Source organism: Acipenser ruthenus, chromosome 6 (assembly GCF_902713425.1).
Source record: "Acipenser ruthenus chromosome 6, fAciRut3.2 maternal haplotype, whole genome shotgun sequence".
In the NCBI taxonomy this organism is placed as follows: Eukaryota; Metazoa; Chordata; class Actinopteri; order Acipenseriformes; family Acipenseridae; genus Acipenser; species Acipenser ruthenus.
In genome coordinates, this window is record NC_081194.1 from 24997578 (window position 1) to 25024219 (window position 26642).

Sequence of the window (26642 nt, forward strand, 5' to 3'; positions counted from 1 at the left end):
AGATGGGAGAAACCGTCCATGGGACAGCTATAACCTAGACGCTCCACAAAGCTGGACTTTATGGAAGAGTGGCGAGAAGAAAGCCATTGCTGAAAAAAAACCCATATCAAATCCCGTTTGGATTTTGCCAAAAGGCATGTGGGAGACACAGCAAACGTGGAAAAAGGTTCTCTGGTCTGACGAGACCAAAATTGAACTTTTTGGCCTTAGCGCAACACGCTATGTGTGGCACAAAGCCAAGACTGCTCATCACCCTGAGAACACCATCCCCACGGTGAAGCATGGTGGTGGCAGCATCATGTTATGGGGATGCTTTTCATCGGCAGGGACTGGGAAACTCAGGATTGAGGGCAAGATGGATGGAGCCAAATACAGGGAAATTGTCAAACAAATGTCTTTTTTTTTGTTTAATTAACTTTTGTGTCACAATAAAAAATATTTTGCACCTTCAAAGTGTTAAGTATGTTGTGTAAATCAAATGGTAAAATCTCAATTAAATCCATTTTAATTCCAGGTTGTAACACTACAAAATGTGGAAAAGTCCAAGGGGGGTGAATACTTATGCAAGGCACTGTATATATATATATATATATATATATATATATATATATATATATATATATATATCAGAATTTAGATTTCTAAACATACAAATCACTGTATTTGTTTTTGCAAAGCTTGCTGCTGTGACATTTGGAATTGCACTTAACGCCTTTACACACACAGAAGCACGTCTTTGTTTGACAATAATGAAGCCTTGTATAGTCCCAGAAGCAGCTGATGCTGCTGTATGAAGAGAAAGTTTGTTTTCTTTGGGCACTTTGTCCAAATTAGGAATTAACTATCGGACAATTGACATTCAATTCGACTGTAAATGCGCTCCAGAGATCCTCCAGCAGACAGAAGCCCGAGAAAGCTGTCTCTTCTTTTGCGTTTTGCTCTTTCATTGTTTAATATTTTCCATTTCGCAATTTGATCAAAATAATTTGCTCAAAGACCGAAATAACGTTTCATTTCATTCTGTGATAATTTGTAAATGCTAAAATCGTGAAATGGTTATTTTTTTCAATGATTGACCGAATCCTGGCCATGAGTGTGTGACAGGGTGGTAAGTGGTGCAGTGTACAAACGGAATGTCCAAACAGTATTTCAATAACATAAACGTCCGTATTTTTTTTTTAACATCCACTAAAAAAAAGGTTCATCACAAGATAAAAAATAAAAACTGAAAACGAAGAGCCCTAGGCTTAATCTGCTTCCACTATGTTTTCCTAACAATATCTAGACACTTTCAATTTCTTGGCATGAGTTATAATGTTGTTCCAGACACAGAACATATGCAAGGTCAAAATGTTCCCCAGTTTATCAATTGCTTATTCCTGGGATGAAAATGTCTCTGTTGAAAACACCATGCCTTGCAGCTGTGATCAGCACAGCGTTCTCTTCTCAAGTACGCTCACAAGATTGGTTCAACATCCGTTGACCCCAACCATAAGGAAACATAAACCTTCATTTTGCACATGCTCATTACATTTTAATGAAACTGGTGTAAAAATTCTGAATTATACCTTCTGAAACAGAAAACAAGTTTTCTGTTCCCTTTAAGATCTTGACTTTTACTTTACACAATATGTAAAGACCTACAAACAGTACCAATATACAGTATACATGCACACAAAGCTATAGCAAATATAATTATTCTAAACAGCACAACTCATATGTACCTATTTAAAAGTGTAACTTACAAAGCACTGACTGACATTATGACATTATTAACATATGTTCCTCTGCAGAAAGAGCATTTTCAGAGGCTAGCCACCAGAGGGCACCAGGGTGCTTCATTTTTTCCAACTTTTCCAATGCTTTCCTCATTATTCAAAATGCAGGCACTTTGAGACTAGTTTTAGACAGAAGTGTTCATTGCAGTCTGGGTGACTGAGTTAGTACCTTTTTTTTCACCTCTGGATTTCTCACATTTGAAAACCATGTATCATTGCATATTATTGAGTGTTGCTTAAAAATGGTCTGTTCTAACTAAATGCCACTGGCTACTGTAAAAGACTGACAATGTGCATTTTATGAACTTCCTTCATTCCAGATGTGTTCTTAACTTTAGTATTCTACTGTAGTTCATCATCCATTAAACACCAACCTACTTAGTGTGCAGCAATTATTGTAGACAGATTACTTGTAACCCCTTAAATTAAATTAATAACCATACAAAAATACAACAAGGAGGGTTGTACACTGCAGCTTTTAGTTCAGTTTCAAAAAGACAAAATAGCATAATAATTTAGCTATGCTCACTGTAGAAAACAGTACTATCGAGCTAAATTTGTGCTTTGTTGGCCTGATTTACCTTTGTAGTGTCAATACAGTATTTCATGCTGAAGCATGCACATCAGGGACATGAGCCAGAACATAAAGAAAGCACTGAATATCGCTTTTTCTCTGCTCTGACATACGCAGAAGAGCTTGCAGTCTCGAAGAAATAAATTGTGCAGATGCAGACAGCCTCAAGTTTCATAGGATAACCGGGAGTCAACCCAATCTAATACTGGAAAAACTTTCCTGCCCTCAGAAAAATCTTTTTTTTTAAAAAAACATACAGCGGGTTCCATAAGTATGAGAACACTGATGATTTCATGACTACAGTTTCTGTTTGTAGTTGACAGCCATCATAACAAAATGTGCCCTTCTGTTTGAATGCTTTCTCAGTCAGTTAGTTTTGTGAAAAAGGATGCACACAGGTTAGAACGTGATAGAAGAATATATAAATAAAACAATGGAATGTCCAAATGTTTTTATTTGCTTTTGGTTAGTTGTTTGCATGGTGCTCAGTGAAGTGCGTCCGGCCAATCAGCTATCAATTGCTAAGTGAGGAACAGCAGGTGTCAGAGTGGCTATATGAAAAAAAAACTGACAGGGAGGAAAGACCACAGATGTATGGAGTACGAGCCTTAATTTTAGTGTTCCTGTGCTCAAATTAGTACAGTGTTTTTGTTACAGGTTGGGATATGCATGGTTAGATTTAAGGAGATTGTTACTTTTGTTTAGAACCTAAGCCATTCTTTTTCTATTACTGGCCCAACTTAAATTGTCCGTGACCCGTGCAGAACTCTAGTCACATTCCACAAAAGTTGGACTACTTCACTTTCTGTCAGAGTGTTATCTTTCGAATGAGCCATGCTGTCAATGTCATCTTATGGCATTAATAAACACAATCACAATTTCCCCATAAATTACGTTTGCAGTCTAAACACGGTTGATAAACAGATACATTATTTCTGCGTTTGTAGTTTGTAGTAGATACAACCTCCAAAAGTCACTACACATAAAATACAGTAAATGCTGGTAACTTACCATTTGGTTTAATTGCTGTCAGAAAACAGTCGCTGATCTGTGAGAAAGTGATCACTTTCCTTTGCATCGTCCTGATCAGTGTCTGAAACCAGTGAATACGAGTCACTGATATGACTTCCACCAAGACTAATGGTGATCTTTTCAATTTGATCTTCCACAACCCGATCTTTTTCCCAGTAAGCATGTTCGGTGTCTATGACATGCTGACAGGAACACTTCCACCCCTCAACCGGAAAGCTGGCAAATCGATCAGCACAGAGACTCTGCACATTTCCAACTTTAAATGCTATTTTGTTTAGCAACGTATTTTTTTCAAATTAGCCTAAACAAGTTCAATAGAGATTTGGTGGCCTTGTGGCCTGAACTGTTAAAAAGCTGTTCTAGTTTATATGTTACTGGGGCCTTGTTCCATTTTATCAGCTCCAGCTTGCAGCATATGCTCTCAAAGCAGAATATGACAGTGCTGTAGTCATGCCTATATACAAGCTTGTTGATGTTGTGGGCTTTTTATCCACCTTCAAGCTATGATAGGGGGCATTATCAAGTACCACAACAGAGGATGGAGAGCTATTTGGAAGTAGTTTGTCTTTCACACACTTTTCATAGTTCATTCCTTCATGGTAGTCACCTGTTTTCTTCTGTGCATTACAAATTATTCCAGCATTTGGAATAAAGCCAGAAGCATATCTAGCATGCCTGCAAGTACTGAGCACGCCATGATACAATATCTATTAGCTCCATCAATATTTTTCTATTGGACCTTCAAGTCTTCCATACAAAACCTAAACTTTGAATAATTTTGCAAAGACTACTTAACCATGTTGGATACAATTTCTTTCAGCTGACTTTTAAGTGTTTTACCTGAAACTGTTTTATGAGAAGCACATTTCCATCCATCGTTAAATATTGGTAACTCTAGTAACTATCTAATTCTTTATGGATGTGTCTTTACCTCAAACCACTGTGGGAACAAAGTTGTCTCGGTCCCTTTTCTAAAGGTGTAAGACTGCCTACTCCAAGGTGATTCTGAGCTACTGAGCAGCAGACAATTTAACTTGGGATGGTAGAAGAGATGTGAATCATCAGGTTGGGCCTTCCTGGTTAATGTGATCTGCATTGCCCTTTTGTTCAGACAATTAACAAACATGCATGCAAACATTTTAAGTTTTTGTGTCAATCATGCCCCTGCTGGAGCAAGTAACACATAATACAAATGATCTATCATTTAATCATGTAAACCTTTTGTGGTGATTTATTTCAGCGTTGATATAAAATAATTACAGTTGAACATAATCAGTGTCCAGGTTATCATTGTTGATAATCATTTGTTGAACCAATAACAACAGAATAATCGATAATTCTGATAACTGGTGAAAATGCCTCTGTGAAGCTCCCACGTTTCTAAAATGAGGCATACAAAACATGAGGCTCTTGTTTTGCACAGACCAAAACTGTTGTTGTTATTCAGATTCCAGTATATTGTCGTGATTTTTTTGTTCTATGTTATTAGCCTTTGATTTAGTCTTATATTGAAAGTTTTGTCAAAATTCAAGAGCAGCTTTGATCTAAAGAGAATCTCTTTTCATTATTTTGTTGGTTATGTTGGTTGTATACTAATCTGAAATAAGGGTGCTAAATTCCAGTCTTTCCCATAGTCTATCACATGTTTATCAAATGGATCATCATCTTGTGCATTGTTGGCAATTATAGATAGCATTCCTTTTTTTAATAAATGCTGGTTTGCTTATCAAAGGGATTTCTAGTACATTTCAGCAGCACTCCAATGGCATGTGTGCGTCAGACCCTTAGTTAAGGTTTTATTTTCCAGTCCAATTACGGCACCTACCTGCACGTTTGTTTGTTTATTTCTTGTTGCTCGAACAAGGCTGTCTATTTTAAAGGGAATGCAGGTATTTATTATACATTTATATCAGCTAATATAACACAATAATATGAAGCACAAGCACTCACATATAGATTAAGGCACATTCATATACAAAATGTATCTTTCAAAACTGTAGAAGTAGAACATTACTTTTCCTCTTTTGGGAATAATATTGTGTGCTATATTTTTTAATTTGTTTTTGTTTGAGGTATCAATTGTAAGCGCCTTAATGTATTGGTGATTCCATAATCTTTAAAATATGCTCCAATTTCCTTGAAACTGTTGAAATTAATATAGGTCAATACCTTCAGTTTCCTTATTTCAATCCTTTGTTGTTTTAATTGTATTCCACTGTACCGACTGTACTAATGAAATTTTGCATGACTGTGATGTGATTTGACTGTCAGCCATCTTACCAAATCAACGTTGTAGGCAGTGCCAGGTCACTGACATCACTGTCAGCCATCTGGAGAAGTCTCCTTGGTTGATCAGAACACTGAACTGGCCACCTAATGACCCATGTGAAATCACCGTCAGTTGTTACAATGAAAACTTTGTAAGTGTACTGAAATAAACAAGGCAGCTGTTTTGTATTGCACATTTGTCGTTTGGCAACATGTTATTGTACTGTAGATCTATATGTGTTATACTTTAAATGTAACACTGGTGTTTTTTCTGTTTATACTGTATGTATTATGCACTTCTAAATAAAATATATTCAGTTATTATGAAGCAAAATACGGTAATTGCCCTGATTTCACGAAAAGGATTCTTTTTGACAAATTCTTCCCTTGAAGGTCTGAATGCTTGGTTTTTAAAAAAATAAGTAACGGCTGCATGTATGAAATACTTTTGAGAGCTTTGTGGATGACAAATGCACTGTATTTACTGTAGGTATTTTAAAAGGGATTCAGTACCTGCTCATGACGAGATGTAAGATATGTAAATATAATATTCATTTTAGACCTGAAATAAAACATTTAAACATGCATTCTCTAGTCTAGCGCCAACACTCCAATTTATAAAAAAATTCATTCATCTGAGTAAGGATGTTTGGCACCAGCGATATCCCATGCCTAGGGCTCTTTGTTTTGGTTTTTTGTTTTTGATCATGTGATGTCCTTCCGTTCCGACTCCATTCAATTAAACTCTTGGAAAAGTGTTGGTTGTGAAACAAGTTCACTTTAGTTCAATATAACTTTAAAGGCATGGTTTTAAAGAGGCTACCTTGTTTCTCCTCAAGTCTGATCCAGGAGGTTGCTCACCTACAGACTACAGTGTGTATGCGATTTGTTGCAGATGAGACACAGAGGTTTACCACTGTTTTAGTGAAAGCAAACTCATCCTCCCATTCTGGCATAAAGGCTCATACTTTCGTTTATTGCTCATGGATGGTTTGCTGAATGCCATTGTCTCCACAAAACTGAACTATATATCAATGGCACATTAATTGTACTGTAAGTAAAATAATTCCTAAAATGGGTTGTACAGACTGAGCCAGTACACTTTGCTTTGGGGGCCATGAATGCAATAGTGGTAATTACCCACTTCATTATTACCAAGGTTAATCCTGTATTTGTGAGCAACCATCGTTTTTCATTTGCTTTTATGCTACCTAGAGGAGACAGCTGCTCTTGCTGGCTGATCCATTATGTCTTATCACCAGAGGACAGACCACTGACGGAACACCATGAAATATGGCTCCTGTCACTGGAATCCAGACCAGCACAGAAAACCTGTTCAAAAAGCAATAAAGAAGGAAATGAAAGTTGGCACTTGAAAGTGCTGGGCCCTAATTCAAATTGATGTGAAGATGTTGTTGCATTATGAATCTAAAGGTTGACAGTCATTTGGCTTAAAAATGAACCTTTCACAGTACTGGTATTGATTTTTCAGTTAGTTTTTTAATATAGATTATTGATATAGAGTAATGTGGTTTTTAGGGAAATAATGGTTGTGGTTATTATTGCACAATGGTGTGCCTGTATTTTTATATTTGGTGTGCTAAAAGAAAAATGACGAGGTTTATTCATTTATGTGAAATGTATGAAGAGTTCAGGAAATGGTTAAGGGATTTATTTATTTTTAATTCATTTCAGCATTACAGGCCCTGTTTTCAAAGGTATTTTTAAACCACAAAAGAAGGTGTCCTCAACCTCAGGGTATTGCACAAATTGGAAACGGTGATGACTTGCATCCACAGTTTTCTGTCCATAGGCCTATATTATTGTATCCCGCTTTTTCAGATTGGATGACAACGTGTTTGCGGGAATGTTGAAATCTGCAGCAACATCTTTCTTTTTCTTGTAGAGTGGTGTATTATCCACTGCTTTCAACACCTCCACTTTTCTCTGCAAGGATAATGCTTCATGGAAATGGCATTGATGCGGGAGCACTATGACAACTCAAACTGTGTCTATGGCAACTTGAAATGCATCATAGGATTAGTATTCATAAAACATCACTAAATAAAATACAGTACAGAGACAGTAATCTGTGTGCAATACATTTCCCAATATCCTTTACACTCAACAGGAAATTTGTGTTAAGTGAATTCGTATTATAAGAAGTAATGTACAATTAGGGACTTCGTGTCCAGGACCATGTAGAAAACGTGTAGTACTGTTTTAGGAAATGTGTTTAATCCCAGTTTGTTTTAATGAGAATTGACTGTATTAGGATTCCAAATAGAAATATAACCTCTTTGGTGTACAATTAATCTATGACATCATCAGTTTGGGGATAGTGTAAATGTTAAGGGTTAGGAGTAGGATTGTGTAATTTAATCCACTATGAACCCCAAACCAAGGATCATATTTTTTTCTTAACACATGCAAGTCCATGTAGTCACCAATAAACAGATTAATCGGTCACACTTTATATTAAATGTCCAACAATTACAAGTCATTACATTGCAATTAATAAGGTAATTACTTCTACTTGCTGTGTTACACATTAATAATAATAATAATAATAATCTTTATATAGCGCCTTTTATTGTGGACCACCATCACAAAGCACTCTCCAAGATACGAGACTAGGGCGTGTGAACTATGCATCAGCTGCAGAGTCACTTACAAGAACGTCTCACCCAAAAGACGGAGCACAAGGATGTTAAGTGACTTGCTCAGGGTCACACAACAAGTCAGTGGCTGAGCTGGGATTTGAACTAGGGACCTCCTGGTTACAAGCCTGTTTCTTTAACCACTGGACCACACAGCCTACTGTGAATACCTTGTTAATAATAATTAGGTTAAGTGTTAGACTGGGGTTTATTGTATCAACGTAGATACTGTTGTCTGGTTAATATAAAGCAGATTCATCGACGATAATACATAATACATTAGTTATAAAGTAAAATCCATTCCTTTATATTTCTATAATACATTTCCACTTATTATAGACATCCTTTTATTATGTATAATGGGTCAAGATGGGTATGTGGGAAGTTGGCAAGTTCTAAAAGAATAGCAGACCAGCTATAATGATTTCAGAAAGTCAACATTTCTTCTTTTACTTAAGTGTTACAAATATAACTGTTGTCCATGCTATCAGCAGTGTAAATATGCAAAGTTTTACAGTAAATGCAATTGATTTAAAAATAAACTAGTGTGTTCATTGTCTATCCACAATATGGTGGAATTTCCTAAAACCTCTTCAGTAATACAGTAATTTGCTTTATCAACAGATGATACACATATATATCTTAATTAAAATGGAAAAGACAAAAATAAATCCATACAAATAAATGTTACACAGTGTACTTTTTGTTACTGGTATTGTTTCTAAGTACTACTGTATATTTATTATTCATATTATTATGTTATTTTGACTGTATATTGTAAACCATCAAAGCATTATTTTAAATGTGAAGATTCTTTTTGAAATAGAAAGCCACTTGTGAGTCAGGCATTTCAAAGCTTTTATTGCTGGTATGATAGGGTGAGCAGCGTGACCACTTTTTTTCTGCAAATGGAACACAGTGTAATTAATGTTGAGTATTAATGCAGTCCTATTTGTAATTATATGTCCTTCTTTATCTATGGGGTAATTTCCATGTAAAAAGAAAAATAAGTGTTACCTTTTTCTCACTCTATTTTGGTAGTACTTTCGGGTTGTGTGTGTTTCCATGTAGTTTTCTTTTAGCCGGAGAAATTCTCCTTCCAAATGCAAATAACCTATTTAATATTAAAATACGGGAGGGTATATTTAAATGTTTGTGTCTGAGTTCCAGTTTGGCCTTGCACGACTGCTGATATCGTACAGCTTTCTTAAACTGGGTTTCCACAAAGTTTTTAGGTTGTGTTAAAACACTCACAGTGCAGCCTGCCTAATTTGGCCACCAAAAAACAAAAAACATGAAAAAAAACCCCAAAGAAACAGACATTACACAAATAATAATAATAATAATAATAATAATAATAATAATAATAATAATAATAATAATAATAATAAAAACATTTCATAAGAAAGCACTGTGTACTATCTGTGTATTATTTGCTGCATAAATATCTATTATAAACCTATTATACATGTAACCTACATATATATATATATATATATATATATATATATATATATATATATATATATATATTATTTATTTCTTAGCAGACGTCCTTATCCAGGGCGACTTACAAATTGTTACAAGATATCACATTATTTTTACATACAATTACATTATTTTTTTTACACATTATTTTTACATACAATTACCCATTTACAGTTGGGTTTTTTACTGGGGCAATCTAGGTAAAGTACCTTGCTCAAGGGTACAGCAGCAGTGTCCCCCACCTGGGATTGAACCCACGACCCTCCAGTCAAGACTCCAGAGCCCTAAACATTCTGATATAGTCTTGGAACGGATCTAAATACCAGCACTTAGGTTAATAATATAAAATCGATCTAGTCAAGTTTAGTACAGTACATTTTTTAATACTGGTAGGCTACCCCACTCACCCACATTTCCCACGACATAATATTCTTATAATAATAATACTACTGTACTACTATATCAGTACTATATACGCAGTCAAACTTGAATCTGTTACTTAACAAAAGACGACCCAGTAATCAATTTCAGCTTCAAAATGCCAGCGAATACATCCGCAACCAATGCAGATTAAGCAAAATAAACCCAAATTACAAAAGGCCATCTTGAAGTACATTGTGTAATAATAATAATAATAATAATAACTAGTACTGCCAGGCAGTTTTACAGCTTCCAAGCTCAGTACCAGTTGGAGATTTTGGCAAGCTGTACCATTGCTGCACAAGTGACAGAAACAGATCAGTTTTATGGAGCAGATTCGAATCAAAATACTGCATTAGTTCATTATCTCACAACACCATAGTAACCATGACCCTATCTACACACTATAAGGAGTTATAAACTAATTTTACATTTAAGGTCATGATCAAGGTAATTTTTGAAGAGAGTGTATATGGGTTCCTGTCTGTGTTCTATAGTAAGCATTAACCTATATACACTGTGTAAGAAGTTATAAGCTAGTTTTACATTTTAACTTAAGGAGCGGTCAAAGGTTGCAGGCAAGGTCTTTTTTGGATAGAGCACATGTGGTTTCCTATATGTGTTCCATAGTAACCATTAAACCTATCTGCACTTTGTAAGGAGTTATAAGCTAGTTTTACATTTGACCGAAGATTTCAAAAGTTTTTTTTAAAGAAATGCATTAAGTGGCCTGTAAGAGGCAGCTGAGTGAGTGAGCAAGGAGATGGGAGCAGAGGGATGCAGTTGAGACAGCCAGAACCTGAACCAGAACCAGAGGGAGAATCCAGGAGCCAGCAGTAAGCAAGCAAGCAAGTGAGAAGACGGAGAAGTGCACAGGAGAAAGTAGTGTTGACTGGAGCGGCAGTCACAGAAGTAGAGTCGGGAGAGGAGCGGATGCCGTGGAAAAGGAACCAGCAACCGCCCAGGGAAATTTTCTCTTGTATTAAAAAAGGGAGCAAAGCTTTCCGGCAGACTGGAGTGAGCAGCGTGGGAGCCGACACCGCTGCAAGAGAGAGAGAGAGAGAGAGGGAGGGAGAGCAGCCAGTGTGGCGGAGCGGATTGCACTGATAAGGAAGTTTGTTTTCATTCCCCCTTGCTTGCGCTGCTAAGAAGACAGGGGAGTAAACCAGCCCTACGAGGGAGGACGGCACGGGGGAGGAGCGGTGCGCTGCACCTCAACGTTGGGCTAAACGCATCAAAGTTAAGTATTAGTGGCCTGCTGGAAAGGCACTTTAACAGAGGCTTTGGCCAAATAGAGGTGCAGCGAGTAAACATCTACACCGGGATTATACTGTGCTGGTGCTGTGTTTGCTTCCCATTCCTTTGCAGAAGGGTGGCGCCGTGAGGGGGAGCTGGATCAACCAGAATGGGCTGCAACAGCGAGGAGGAGCCATCGTAGACTACAGGAGACACGACCAAGCCAGCTACATTAGGCTGTGAAGAGGAAAGAAAAGATGGACTTGTGCAGGACTGTAGCGTAGCAGGGAGAGTGGAGCCTGGAGCCAAGAATAATTAGGAATGGCCACGTATCCACTTTTGAATATTTCATACTATTAGGCTAAGTTCAGGGAGGTGGGGGGACATTCTAGAGTGAACTATGTATTGGTGGTCTTATTGCAAAGGGACTGGTTGGGGTGTGTTGTTTTGATATTCCTGTTTATTGCTGCCTATTTATTCTGTAGTTTATTTATTCTATCATGTATTTTATTCCTGTAACCAGAGCATGTATATTTTTAGCTGTACGATGTGAAGGGGGTATTGATTAGGGTTTTAGATATTTATTACCAGGATTTTTAGTGTGTTGCCCGTGTCAAACCAGATGGGGGTAGGGAGCGCTATTGTACAGCCAGGGGATCAGGAGATTGTTTATGGGTGTTCTTGTTGGTTTGTGTGAAATAAAGCCTTGCAAAATTGACTTGTGTATTGTCATTCTGATTTTCCTTCCAATCGAGTCCCATTGGGATTCATGCGCCAGTGGTCAGTTAAGCGAGTGTACACAGGGGCCACTGTGCAAACTGAGAGTAAGGACCTGTTACATTAGTATATTAAGCGAGCCTGACCAAACATTCAATTCTGTCTCAATTCAATTCTATTTGAACAACAATACCGGTATTTTTGGTTAAACTGATTCAGGGAAACTGGAAAATGTTGGCTATTATCTTGCGAGGTAATCACTTCCCATGAGAATTCATAATGCAAGCTGTGCTAACACAAAATAAAATATGGCAGAAGCACACACAGATTTTGAGCTGCTTAAATTCTGCAAAAAAAAGTCATGTGGACTCATTTTCTAACAGAGAAAAATCTAAAAAGGATGGCTGTATAGCAGCAAACATTGCGGTATGTTGTTTATGCAAGGCTGAAGTAAAATATGCTGGCGGTACCATCAACCTTACATACAGTGGTGTAGTTCTGCAGAACAGTAATTAAAATTAGATTTTTCAAAAACAAATTATACGAATTCACGTTTTGTTTTTTACATTGAACTCGAGGTAACATTTAATAGGTAATGCATGCGTCTCGCATGTGACTTTTAGGCTACTCTCCCTTGATCAGTGCTGCCAGATTGGTGGTTTTCTAGCCACATTTGGCTTGTTTTGAAAGTATCCAACGGGTAAATATTGTCTTTGGTGGTTTGGTTATTTTTTGACTCTTTTTATTGTGCATGTTTTTTTTTTTTCTATTCCTTTTTGATTATGAGGTCATCTCCAGTGCAGAACTTCAATCACCACGATGCCCTGTATAGTATATCATGTTCTTCACCCCATGTTCTCTGCATCCAATAAAATTATTAATTACACAAACACTCAATTATGTTTTATTCGTCACCAATTTAAGAACTGTATTAGTGCAATTTTAATAGTTTTTACATTTATTTTTAAAGACTCTCTGCCGACAGTTCTGTACAATGTAATTTTACACGATATTCTGAATATCTTTTTTTCCCCTGGATGTACCGCATTTGATCTCATCAGATTAAAAAACAGTAGTTCTGGTACTGTAAGTTATGAGAAGAAAACAAGCAAACAGATACATAAATAAATAGTTTATAACATTGTTTACCAGTATTTTTTTTTTTTAAAATAACTGTGTAGCACTTATTTATGCTTTTGTAATATATATATATTAAATCTTAAAAGCAAGGTCAGTCATTTATTCCAAACCCCGGGTCTCTGCACTGATTGATCTATAAAGCAGCTTTAAACCCATGTTTATGTCCACAATCATAGGATGCACTTAAGGCTAGTGTCAAGTGTATTGCATCTTATAGCTAAGGGACAGAAAAGTCTAAGCTTAAAGCAATTGGCTATCAGATCACCAAACACCAAGATAGCAAAAGTGTAAAACAATGAACAAAAATATCTGTGCTTTGCAAAGGGCTGTGTCATTTATTTAGGTATTTATGTATTGCAAAGGGCTGTATTTGTTTTTATTTATAGTAGCTTCAATATTTTTTTATAACATTGCTTTTAGAATAACCAAACTATAAAGCACTGTCCTTTTATGAGTCAAATGGCAATAATTTGAAACGTTGAATAAATGGTGTCACATAAAAAATAAAAAATAAATGAATGAAGAGATCTCTAAATCCCTCCTGTATACTTATGTTTTCCTGTTTGGTCAAAGAACCTCTCCGATAATAAAGGGTTGCTTTGTGATACAGCCTTTATATAAAGTAGAACATTGCATTTGGTCACAAGTGGGATTTTGAGTGCCGAAGTCTTGTAAGCATAATGTACGACTTATGGACAGGTTTCCATGCAAAAACAATTGTACAGCTTTTTTTCCCATCCCTTAAAGGCGTACAATGTTTTAGATGTGCACTTGCTATACGGCGTGGAATGTGCGTGGTAGGTGTGTGTTGCCTCACATAAATAATGTAAATAATGACTGTGGAGAGAGAGTATTGACTATCTAAGCTGCATGGAAACCTGGCCACTGTCTCTATCACTTGATGCAGCCTCTCTACCAGTCTTATCTCTTGCACAAACTGAGAATCTGGCTTGCATACAACAAGTAATTAAGCTTTAGCTCAGGTCTGTGACTGACAATAACTGTTATTAGTAAACTATACATTACTGTGAAAGTCCTCTGCTAGGATATAAGAGAATGCCTTGTAAATATAACACAGGGCATTCGATAAACAGTATTTTTGACTCCGAGCAGGGCTAAAGGATTGGACGGGCTTGTAGCCACAAACCTGGCAAGTGTTTTAATTCTTCAAAACTAGAATTTTAACTTTTGTGTGCTTTCTGTGATAGCAATATGTTCTTTAAATACGTCCGTTTTCTTTGATGGCCCATAAACACATAACCTTTTTCAGAACTTTACAAAGGTTACACACATAAATCTAATGCTCCTCACTCAATTTGCTGTATATTAAGTAAACATCCCCATTAAGGGAGTATATATGTATTTTTAAAAACCTGATGCTGATGCCTTTGCTACTGTTATTATGTCATAAACCATTTCAGATGCAAACTTCTTATTTTTAGTGTTATGAAATCTCCTGGGGTATAAACTAGCGATAACCTTAATTTTGACATGTCACACGAGTTGGCTGCCATATTAGGGTCATCTGCCATTTTGTTTTCCAGATAATAAAGATCTTGAAACTTTGAAATATTGGCTTTATGCTCATTACACAACTGTATTCTATGGCCTATAGATCTAGTTCAAAACTAAAAAAAAAATGTTGTGTCAGTAATTTTATATTGACATTATCCTCTGACATTATATGTAATTACATGTTTGATGTTTTTTGAAATTTTTTTTGTTTCTTGGATATAGTGACAGAATCGGCTTTCCATTTATAATGAAATTATAATGAAAGTCCAACAGACATTTAAATAGATACAGAGAATGACAGTGTGATGTATTTAACCCCCAAAAATGTTTGATTAAATCAAACCTGTATATAAAACGAAAGAAGTTCAATGCTCAAGAGCTTTAGCCATGTGACTGATCTTAAGATGATTATTAAATCAGTGCTTTCTTTTTTGCAGACCATAGTAAGAGGAAACAGACCTCAGAAAGATGCCTCCATCAATGGCTTGCTGGAAGACTTTGACAGCATTTCTGTAACCCGTTCAAACTCTTTACGAAAGGAAAGCCCTCCTGCACCGTACCAGTCAAACTCCAATCACATTCAAGAGCGCCCTGAAGAAAATGGCTTCAGTCATTACTACTCCAGATACTCTTGTGACTTGGACACAGCTAAAGATTTTCCTTTGGAGCCCTTTAGAGAAAAGGGTAGTTTTGAAGAGGACTGGGGAAGATACTACAAATCAACTAAACAAAATGGACATTCTACAAAAACTAGAGGGGCAGATCCTTTTTATCCGGATGCTATGCCCCAAAAGTCAGACTTTTCTAAAATGCCTCCAGATTACCACACTTACATGGAGACAAAGATTAAATCAGCAGATCTTATTGTGGCAAACCGGGACAATTATAGAGGTTCTGCAAGCAGTTATCCTCATGATTACAGGGAGCAACCTCAAGGCACACCCTCAAGGACTTCCATTCATAGTGAAAGAATTGATTACTCAGATAGTGACTGGGGATACGGGCCCCCAAGAGAAGATTATGAGAAGAGACCAAAGTCATCCTATGTAACCCAGACCAGCCCTCAACCAGCCATTAGACAGCGGTCCAGGTCAGGATCTGGCCTGCAGGAACCTAACTTGCCATATGGAGCTAGTGCTTTTAAATCAACACAGCAGGGTCATGCATACAGTTCATACACCTATCCTCGTCTCTCTGAAACTGTGACTGCCTCAGGTATTCCAAAGGTAATGGTGATCAACCATTTATGCTTATTATAAGTGTGTATGATTGTTTTTTTTTTTTTTTTTTTTTTTTTTAATTGAGGCTTTTGTTGAGGGGATGATTGTACCCAGGTCACCCAATACTATAATTCGGATCTGTAAGTTCAAAAGCTTGTTAATATCGTTTACAGCAGGGGGTTTATATGTTTACCAGAAGAAATCTGCATATCATATAAATGAACATCTTCATTTCATTACATTACACTGGTAAGTCACTTGCATTCTTGTTTATGCTTTCTCTTTTGAGCATAATAGACATTAGGAGTGCACATGTTGCCATCCAGCAGTACTGAAAGTGAACTTTCAGTGACAATTCAGCATACTTAGCTTTCTTCAGTGGCTTTTTTCTCCAATGCTTTAGATAGCCGGTTAATTCTTAGTTCACAAAAGTACACACTAACAATGCAACTGACACTTGCAGTGTTATTAAAGTCGCTTTATATGATTTTTAAGAATAGAACAGTACTCAGAAACCTTTACATTTTAATAAATGAAAGGTTACCAAATGTGAACACACAATTGACAAATAGAAATTAACATTGACATTGAGTGATTGGACAAGAATCAAATTGCGTTGATAAAGGTAAAGAGGGACATTACACCCAATATTCTAATATGGTCAATTACCAACACAAAACAATATTTTAATTGATTGCAGTTGGGTGGCTGGGGATTATCTAATAGACTATGTATTCTACTGAAAGGGTGATTATAATGCATAGATAAAATATAGGTGATAAATATAATAAAAAACCTTATTGTGGTAATTTGATTTGCTGGTTTCTGGATCGTAGACCTAAAGCATTGAGGTATTGTTTTCATTCTCCATACACAGCTATATTTTATTACTCTCTAGGTCAAGTTTGATCATGGGTATTGTATGAGACAAATAACCATTTTGAAGTAGTAATTAAGCAACTCCATAAGGGGAGGTTATATTTTTTTCTCAACAAGCTACCGGTAGCATTACTTCCACTAATATTTTATAAATCATTTTAGATGCCAACTTCATGCTTTCAGTGTTATGGAAACTCTTCATGAGGAATCAAATGGTACCCTTTAATTTGACCCCTCGCACAAGATGGCTGCCATATTGGTGTCGTGTGACTTTTTGGTTTCCAGATGGTAGAGACCTAACTCTTTGAGACTGTGGCCTCATACTTGGTACACAACTGTATCCTGTGATTTTATAGGTCAAGTTCACTCACGGGTATCATGCAAGAAAAATAACTATTTTGGGCTAGTACTTTTACAAAGCTGACCCTGCAGTGTCAAAGCCTTCTTTGTCAAAAACCATTTTAGGTAACGACTTCAATATTTGCAGGGCAAACCTTGATACCCAAAGACCCCAAATTGAATGTTCTAACAGCAGCAATATTTAGATCTGCCAATGTTTAGATCAACTAAATATAGCCCAGTGTTTTTACAGTTGGTTCATAGGTAGACCCAGTTTAGTTGAATTTAGGTTTATGAATGACTTGAAAAAAATAGCTCCCAGCACATTGTTAGTGGAAACAGATGTGTCTTGTCCAGTGTTTTTGTGATTTTGGTCACTGTTGCACGTCTGCTGCTTGTCAAAATACTTTGCAGTGCACCTGTCTGTGGGTTTGATCCATCATGATCTATTTGCCCCAGAAGAGCACCCTCTGGTCATTTTCTGAAAGAATTACCATTCCACAAGCACTTGGAGACTTTAATGTAGGGTTGGCCATAGTGGAGCTGGGGATGTTGGAGCCGGAGTTGAGGTTCCGAAGCAGCTCCACTATTTCCTGCCTTTCACATTTAAAAAATCCTTCCTGAATTATTCAGTTTAAACACTTGAATGAACAAAATACATGAGGCCAAATAAAAAAAAAAAATATGTGTGGTTCAGGTTATCCAACCTACGCTATTTTTAGCACCCGACCCTAAATATTTTTTGCTGATAACAGGCTACATTTTTCGATATCAATCTGAAAAATTGATCACTGTGCGCAGCCTCATTTTCGCTCATGTGATTTTCCAGAAACCTCATGCAAACAAGATCTTCAGTTTCATATAAATTGTCGGCGTCCGGGTATCGCCAAAGGACCGTTAGTTGTTTTGCAAAATAGTTGTTTGAAAAATACGACCACATACCAGAAAAAAACAAAGAAAAAATATATATATAAAAAATATATTCTTGATTTGCCACAAATCATTATGGAATGCCTTGAAATTATAACAAAATGTTTAGATCAGCTGAATAACTTTGAAAAGTCTTCACGTTGCCATAAATATATTTTCTGGATTGAAAGCTTTTAAATGTACTTGTGTCTGAACTGTATTACTGTGATAACAACTATGTATTTTCTTTATATTGTCATCTCAAAAGATGTTAAGTACACAAACCCAAAAAAAACAAACAAACAAACAAACAAAAAAAAGATCAGCGATGTGTTATCATTTAACGCGGTAAAACACATAATCAGAACAATTAAACAAACATCCATTTTTTAAATATAAATTGCTCTGCTATTATCGGTTTCAGTTTTGTACACATAAAAGCCATTACAGGAGCAGCGCATCACCAGTCTGTCATTCTACCAGCAAGTAATAAAGTGGAATCGTCGTATGCATTTGTGTTATGTAGGTATTCACTGAAATTCAGGCCACTGTCACAGTTTACAAAAACTCCCTTATGTTGATAGGTATGTGAACCCACTTTCGCAGTCAGCTATGCTCGTTGGAAGTTTCCACTGCAAGTATTTTTTTGGTTTAGTTTTCCTGCACCGAATCAAGCTAATGTACCACCCCTAATCATGTTACCATGTGGGACCTAAATGACTTCTTAAACATCAATATTAGTAACCGGACAACCAAGAAGAAGCCGGGAGGTGGGAAAGGAATTAAAATACAAAGTTACACATTTGTATGTGTGTGTGTGTGTTATTTGTTTTATTGATAGATACGTTTAAATTGTTATATTTTAATAAGTAGCACTTATATAAGGGAAGTTGGCTCTTTTGAGAAAAATATCTGGACAGTATTAAACCTTTTTTGCGTATTTCCATTGGAATATGATATCACTTTTATATCCTCTGTAATCTATGAACTTGCAGTCTTCTTGGATGTGTCTATCTTTGCATGAATATGCAGAGTGCTTTCCCGTTATTTAGGAATGTTAATATATATATATATAATATATTTTGTAATGACCCGTGCCCTCGGAGTAGAAAGCAGAAGACAGACGCGTTGCCAGGGTGCAAGGAATAACCAATTTATTGGTGAAATTAACACGGTCTTTGTTCAGGCCAAGACCATACCACAAAAACAATAAAACCCTAACTCCTTCCTTCACTCACTCTACCCCACTCTCACTCTCTCCCAGGCACCTTCCTCTTCCAGTCCCCCACAGGCCCCATCTCACAGGTCGTCTTTCCCAGGGCTCTACTCCGCGCCTGAACCCCCACCCTCTATCTCTCGCTCTACGTCTCTCCTCGGGCTCCGTTCTCTCACACTCTCTCACCCAGGCCCCATCTCACAGGCCTTCTTTCCCCAGGGCTCCGCAGCTAGGCTCCGCTCCGCGTCTGAACCCCTACCCTCTATCTCTTTCTCCACGTCTCTCCCCGGGCTCCGTTCTTCCCACTCTCTCACCCAGGCCCCATCTCACAGGCCGTCTTTCCCCAGGGCTCTGCAACTAGGCTCCGCTCCGCGCCTGACCCTCCCACTCTACCTCTCTTTCATTCAGCTTTCTCTCGCACAGGCGGTACCCCCCTGCTGCTCCTGCCCACTTCACCCAGATTGAGGGGAGGGGAAAAGGAGGCAGTGTGGTCCAATGGTTAAAGTCCAGGGCTTGTAACCAGAAGGTCGCTGGTTCAAATCCCACCTCTGCCACTGACAGTCACTGGTTCAAATCCCACCTCTGCCACTGACTGACTCACCATGTGACCCGGAGCAAGTCACTTAACCTCCTTGTGCTCCATCCTGTGGATGAGATGTTAAATCAATGTCCTATAGTAAGTGACTCTGCATATAATGCACAGTTCACAGCCTACCTCTGTAAAGCACTTTGTGATCATGGTCCACTATGAAAGGTGTTATATAAAGATAAAAAAGAGAGAGAATGACGTGACGTTCTGTAGATGGCACGGGTTTATTCTATGGTAGTATTAAAGAAGATTGATTCTATGGTAGTAGAAATGTGTAAGACTTTTGCACAGCAGTATGTATATCTATACACAGAAATCCCATACAGTGCTATTTTTCCTATTACTAAGTTTATATTAGAATATTCAAACATAAAAATCCATATTCATCCCAGCACTACTTTACTGGTATCCCACTAGTATTAGATAGTTGTCCAATGCATTTAATCATTTAAGAATACTTATGGTATAGTACTTTAAGAAAATGTAATGTAACAAATGGTTATAGTAATATTAACTCTAAAAAGCATTAGTGTTGTACTGCATGTCAAAGAATAACATACAAATACAAACTAGTTTATGAGGCAGAAATAAGTTATTCAAATGATCTCATGTTACTCAGTGGATTTGTAAGGATTATTTTCTATAGTTGTACTGTCAAATTGAAAAAGACAAGTGCTGTACCTAAAATGTAGTTTATCTGCTATTTTATCTGCATTTTATCTGAGCAACTATTGTATTTCAGCTTGAAAATATATGCATATGTATAAATAAGCAGGCCAAATTGTTGATTATATCTCACAAATCAGTTGACTCAATGAGCAGTCTATTGTGTTTTAATGCAGTGCAGTGGCTATGATGGATTTCTTGTCAGTGCTTAATCTGCTCTGCTGCCCTGATCTTGAATGGGTCCTATAGGCTGTGAAACATTATTCTTAAGGACTGAAATTGGCTACAAAAGCACACTGAAAATCCATTAATGGAGATGTAATAATGATGTGGGGAACAAAAGTTAATTAACAATAGGCTACATTTTGACCCCAGGTCATTGTAGCAGCACATAAAATAAATTATCATTTATTTGTATATATATATATATATATATATATATATATATATATATATATATATATAATTTTTTTGGCAGTTTTCTTATTGGATATGTAAATAATCAGCTTGGAAGCCTAGTTATTGTACCAAAGTTTAATACAAGTCCCAGTTTGTAGTGGCTAAAAAGAGTATGTTTGGTCATGTTAGTTCCAGTGCTCAGGTTGGTTTGGGTAGCAATATTGATCAGCCAAAGATGTAATTCAGCTTGCATAATCTGTTCGGAGCCCTTGCTAAATGGAATGCCCTACATTTTGGGTTTGTATTGGGTTTGCTTTGGCTAATCTTCGTAAGTGTCAAGCAACTGCCACAATATTTCCTCCTCTTACTGTAATTGGAAATACAAATGCTAAGCGATAAGAGATAACAAATGAGCAACCCCACACAAATAGACATGAACACTGCTATGTAGTTCCTAGCAAATGCATTTACCTCTCCCTTGCCTTCTAAAGTTAAAATCCTGAATGATACAGAAGATCTATAATTGTATTTTTAGCAAGAAGTGATCTGCAACTCTTCGGTATAATGTAGATGTTAATCCATGCTTTCAAAGTAACAGTGTTGCAGTGTTTCTGTACTTGTGTTTATCAAATTATCTTTATTTATCAAACCCTTATCAGAACCTTTAAAAAAAGATTAAACTGATCTGATACTGTACCTATTTTAGGATGGGAAGCATTGTCATTTACATTAAACAAACGAAATAGTAAAAAAATGAGATAAAACACTTTGAAACAAAGAGCACTTTGAACAGTGTTCTATTATTACTATTTATTTCTTAGCAGACACCCTTATCCAGGGCAACTTACAATTGTTACAAGATATCACATTATTTTTACATACAATTACATTATTTTTTTACACATTATTTTTACATATGATTACCCATTTATACAGTTGGGTTTTTACTGGATCAATCTAGGTAAAGTACCTTGCCCAAGGGTACAGCAGCAGTGCCCCCCCACCTGGGATTGAACCCACGACCCTCTAGTCAAGTGTCCAGAGCCCTAACCACTACTCCACACTGCTGCCCTGCTGTTCTAGTAGTGTTATATTCTATATACTGTGTTCTGAGCCTCTGTATCTGACACTTGTATACTGCAGTGCAAATATATACCAGTGCAAAATTATAGAAACTTTTAAGTGATTGAGTGAATACCAATTTTCTGTGCTGTGTTGTTGCATAGAGTGCCAAAGGTTCTCTTTACATGAACAAGCTATGAAGAGGTAGCTAGACATGTTTTTTATTTTTAATTACGTAATTTATTTGTATCTACAGAGATGCATCGTTAATGTTTTAGTGTTCAGTGTTTAGTTGCATTGCATTTTGAAGAGATATTGTAAACGTTATCTTATGTGTTCTTACAAAGTCGACAAGGTAAGCTCTACAGTAATTTTAACAGCAATTAAATACGTGTTTACCTGGTGGTTTACAAACTATAAGCAATTTATTTCATTTTTTTTTTAGTTAGTTGTATTTAAAATAAGAGCCATGGTGGGGTTGTTGATATATAACAATACCAGGTGTTTTAGGAAGTCAATGGATTTACTCATGATCCTCATTTCTTTTAGTCTGCGAGATTATCAGATGACAATCCCAATAGCACGATAAACATAAAGATATCATATATCCACCTTTTTCTGGTGACTATTATCACAACAAAATAACCATTCAAAATGGGTTGCATTCGGTGAGCTGATCATCTATTAAAACATAACAAAAGAAAATGACAAACAAACCTCTCTTGACATTAACAAATAAAAAGCTCCAATGCCTAAAAAATACATGAGTGATCTGTGTGACTCATCGTGTTTTATCAAAGTGTAGAACAATGAGCAGATGAGCGTTAAGTCTTCTGTCTGCATTTCAGGGGTTTAATGATTTTGTCCTGCAACATTAAAAGCATTTCTAGTTTGTTGTTAGGTTTCTATACTAGCACGGTCAGAGGTAACAGCACATACTATTATCAGCTTACCAGCTGAATTAACAATGAAATCATTAAAATAATGCCAGACCTGGTTAGTCATTTTAGAGTACCTTGGATAAAAAATATAGGCCTGCTAGATTTTATTAGTCATAGCCATTGTCTGTACAAACTGTTAACAATTTCTGAATAAAATGAAAAACTAAACATGGCTTTCTGAGGTTCATTGTACGAGATGATACTATAGATGAATTGGAACTGAGGTTTTGTTGCTCCTGGTTCTCTGCATCATACACTGAGACTCTCTGTATCCCATGCAATGCTAACACAGTTCTCTCGCCATGAATCACTTCAGGATTATTACACTCATTGAGTGTGTGGGCTCACATACAAATAACCCTGCAACACAGTTGCACCATAAGCTAGCTTGCAGTCGTCTTTACATTCTCCGATATACACGCAGTGCTGCCAAATGTATTCCCTTTGGGAATTTCTATTTTACTTCTTGGGCTATAGCTTAACTATGCAATTTTTAACTTTCTCGAGATAGTGGTAGAAATATAGTGGCAGATTTTACTTGAATGTCGGAAATGGCATCTTTCATATTGTTTTACAGTGTAAAATCTTCTCTTCTACAGTCAATAGCTTTGATTACATGCAAAAATAAACATATATCCCACCTTTTTGCCACACTGTTTTGGTAGTACCTTTCAAGAAATTTGGCTATATATTTTGTTTTCTTTTAGAGTGAGAAATTATTTTTCAAAATGTAAATGACCAAATTAATATTAAATTGTGGGAGGGTATATTTAAATATTTCTGTCTAAGTTCCAATTTGGCCTTGCGCAACGACTGATATCATGCAGAAAAAAGCGAGGGAAACAATACAACAACCCAGACATAGCGTTACACAAATACCAAACACATTTAAAAAACAATATTCCATAAGAGATCACTTTGTACTATCCATGCATAACATTTTTTGACAGCATATATATTTATATACATATTATACACATACATATAGGCTATATTATATACAAGGTTTCCTCCAGATCCTTATGGTAGTCTACGAACAGAGCTAAAATCCAGCACTTATCCAGTCAAAATGTATAGTAGAGTACATTTTCAAAATACTAATAATAAGTCTACTATAGGTTACCCTACTCACCCACATTTTCCACTGTATAGTGTTCCTATAATAAAAATAATACTTTTTAATTATTATTTATTTATACATTTTTCAACTTGGTCATAGGTGCTTGCCAGGGGATAGTTTCAGCAGATCTCAGTTGTTAATAAATAATTGCTTGGTATGGCCAAGTTGTGCGTGGTTACGTCACAAATGGGATCTTTACTGCTGAAGTCTCATGAACATATGTTAAGGCTTTTGTACTTGTTGCCATGCAAGGTGATTTACCCACCCTTTTTAGCTGTACCATGTTTTGGTTCGTGGGGAATATGTATGATATGTGTGTGCTACGTAACATTCTCACAACAATGGACGGAGAATATGGAGTTTCTAAACTGCATGTAAACCAAACCGATGTTTACTGTGAAATACCGTTGTAAAAGTGTAACAAAGTAAAGTAAAGCATAATGGAAGTATGGTAAAGCACAGAATAGTTAAGTCTGGCAAATACACAGATAAACATGGGGAACTGCAAACTTGTTCTTTTTACCATGGCACACAATCAATTTTCAGGGTTATATTTGAAGGGATTTTTTTTTCTGATTGTCCCACGGACAGGTGCAAGGCAGATCACTGGTTGTCCACAAACAAAACTGATTGTCTGCAGCACCGACTGTGGGGGTGATTCTAATTACTGATATTCCATATCAATAAATGGCAGATAGTGATTCCGATACTTTTCTTACTACCAGTACCTGAAACACAGATGATGAACTGTGTGAAAAGCCAAATACTGTAAATGTAAAACATGCTGAACTAATACCATTCATCCCACGACGACAAAATAAAACTCCCGCTTAGCAGGACACACACGTACATCCTATATAGCACTGCGCTCGGCTGACTGCAATTTGATTGGCAAGACACAAGAGGTATGTTGCTATGTACATTGCAGAAGTGGCGTTCGCTGGTTCACAGCATTTCTATAATATTATGTTTCTACCATATAGTAGATGCCGGCAGACACCGATAGAGGAAGTATCAGCTTTCATTATACAGGATGTTGTTAAAATATATTTATGAAGTACTTGTCCAATGGACCATGGAATAATAGCTAATTAGGATAACATTTTAATAGAGGTGTCACTATCCTTATTGTCTTTTATAAAGTACCAACAAACTTTATTCACAGTATAACAAATTCAAAGAAGCAGTACAAATATTAACATCAGGAATCTATGTTCTTTTTTAATATAGCACATTTAAACAAAACAAAATATTTCATCAGTACTTAAAAATCTGTTTTTTTGGGTTTTTTTTGAAAACATGTAATTTGTAATGAAGTTAATTTTAAATTTGTCATTAACCACACTAGTTAACTATACATAAACCATTGGACATCAGACAATAAAGTAAGATACATTTAATAGAAGCAAAATATTATGGCTACTAAATTGTACTGCATCCAAGATTCATATTTGTGCATTTCAGGGCTAATAGGCAAAGCCAGGATTTTCTATACAGAATGGGCTATTAACATACAAAATATTTTATAAATGTTTGTTCATCACATAAGCCCACTCCTGTTCTTCTCTGGCTGATTCCCTTGTGTGTTTATTCTTTTCCATTAGAGCTTGTACACTGAAAATAAGTGTTACAGTGATCAAATGCAATTGTGCTTTAAAAACGAAAAGCTCTTTTGTTGTTGTGAACTGGCAGGCATTGTCAGTAGTGCTGAGATTTAGCTGCACACTGGGTTGTTGCAGCAGATTATAGTGACAAATTGATGTTGCGGCATTTTTTTTTTTTGCAGTCTCAGCATAAAATGGCCAAATGATGTTCCACTGCAGAATTCAATTTCACAGTTCAGTTGGGTTCTTGATTACACTGCCAAACTCAGATTAATGTGCATTTAACAAACATGGATCAGGGGACTGCTGGTTGACAGCCAGAGGTAGTGCTGGCAATTGATAGCAGTGCAGAGTTTTATGCCCTGTCCATCCCCAAGCACCACTCATGAAATTGATTGATTAAATGAATCCACGGCTGTAATTATTTGCAATCCTGATACATCAAGAGGCTATGTCTGAAGTTCTCCTTTGAGACTGTCCAAGCACTGTCTTAAGGCATTTAAAAGACTATACACGTCCTGTCACAATACATTTGTGCTATGTGGGTGTGGTAGAGGTAATTTAATTTTCTGACATCATTGGATTTAACTTTTTCTAATCAGTCAAAATCAGGGGTTCTCCATAGAACATGGCAAGTTTCTATTTAATGCCTTTATAGTTCTCTCAGTGATGTTTAGTATTGCAGTACCAAATAGTGTTGATAGGATGTTTTTATTTGGTACATACTGTATAGACATCTGTTCATTTTTGTTTAATGTACATTAGCCTCCTCTTGTATCAGAGTGGGCAAACTAAGGGCAATGAAGGAGGATAAATGGAGGTAGTGTGGGGTAAGCAGAGGTAAGCAAATTCAGTCTTTGTTCAAACCAT

At 36.5% G+C, this 26642-nt stretch overlaps 1 protein-coding gene across 3 annotated transcripts in view; it reads left to right on the forward strand.

Moving 5' to 3' along the window:
* LOC117411121 (serine/threonine-protein kinase PAK 5-like) overlaps positions 1 to 26642 on the forward strand; it is a 102844-nt gene that overhangs the window by 51410 nt on the left and 24792 nt on the right. For all 3 annotated transcript variants that reach the window (XM_034018284.3, XM_034018285.3, XM_059025280.1), the window contains one exon: positions 15266 to 16054. In XM_034018284.3, the coding sequence (XP_033874175.3) occupies positions 15266 to 16054 (789 nt within the window). The remainder of the gene's footprint in view (positions 1 to 15265; positions 16055 to 26642) is intronic.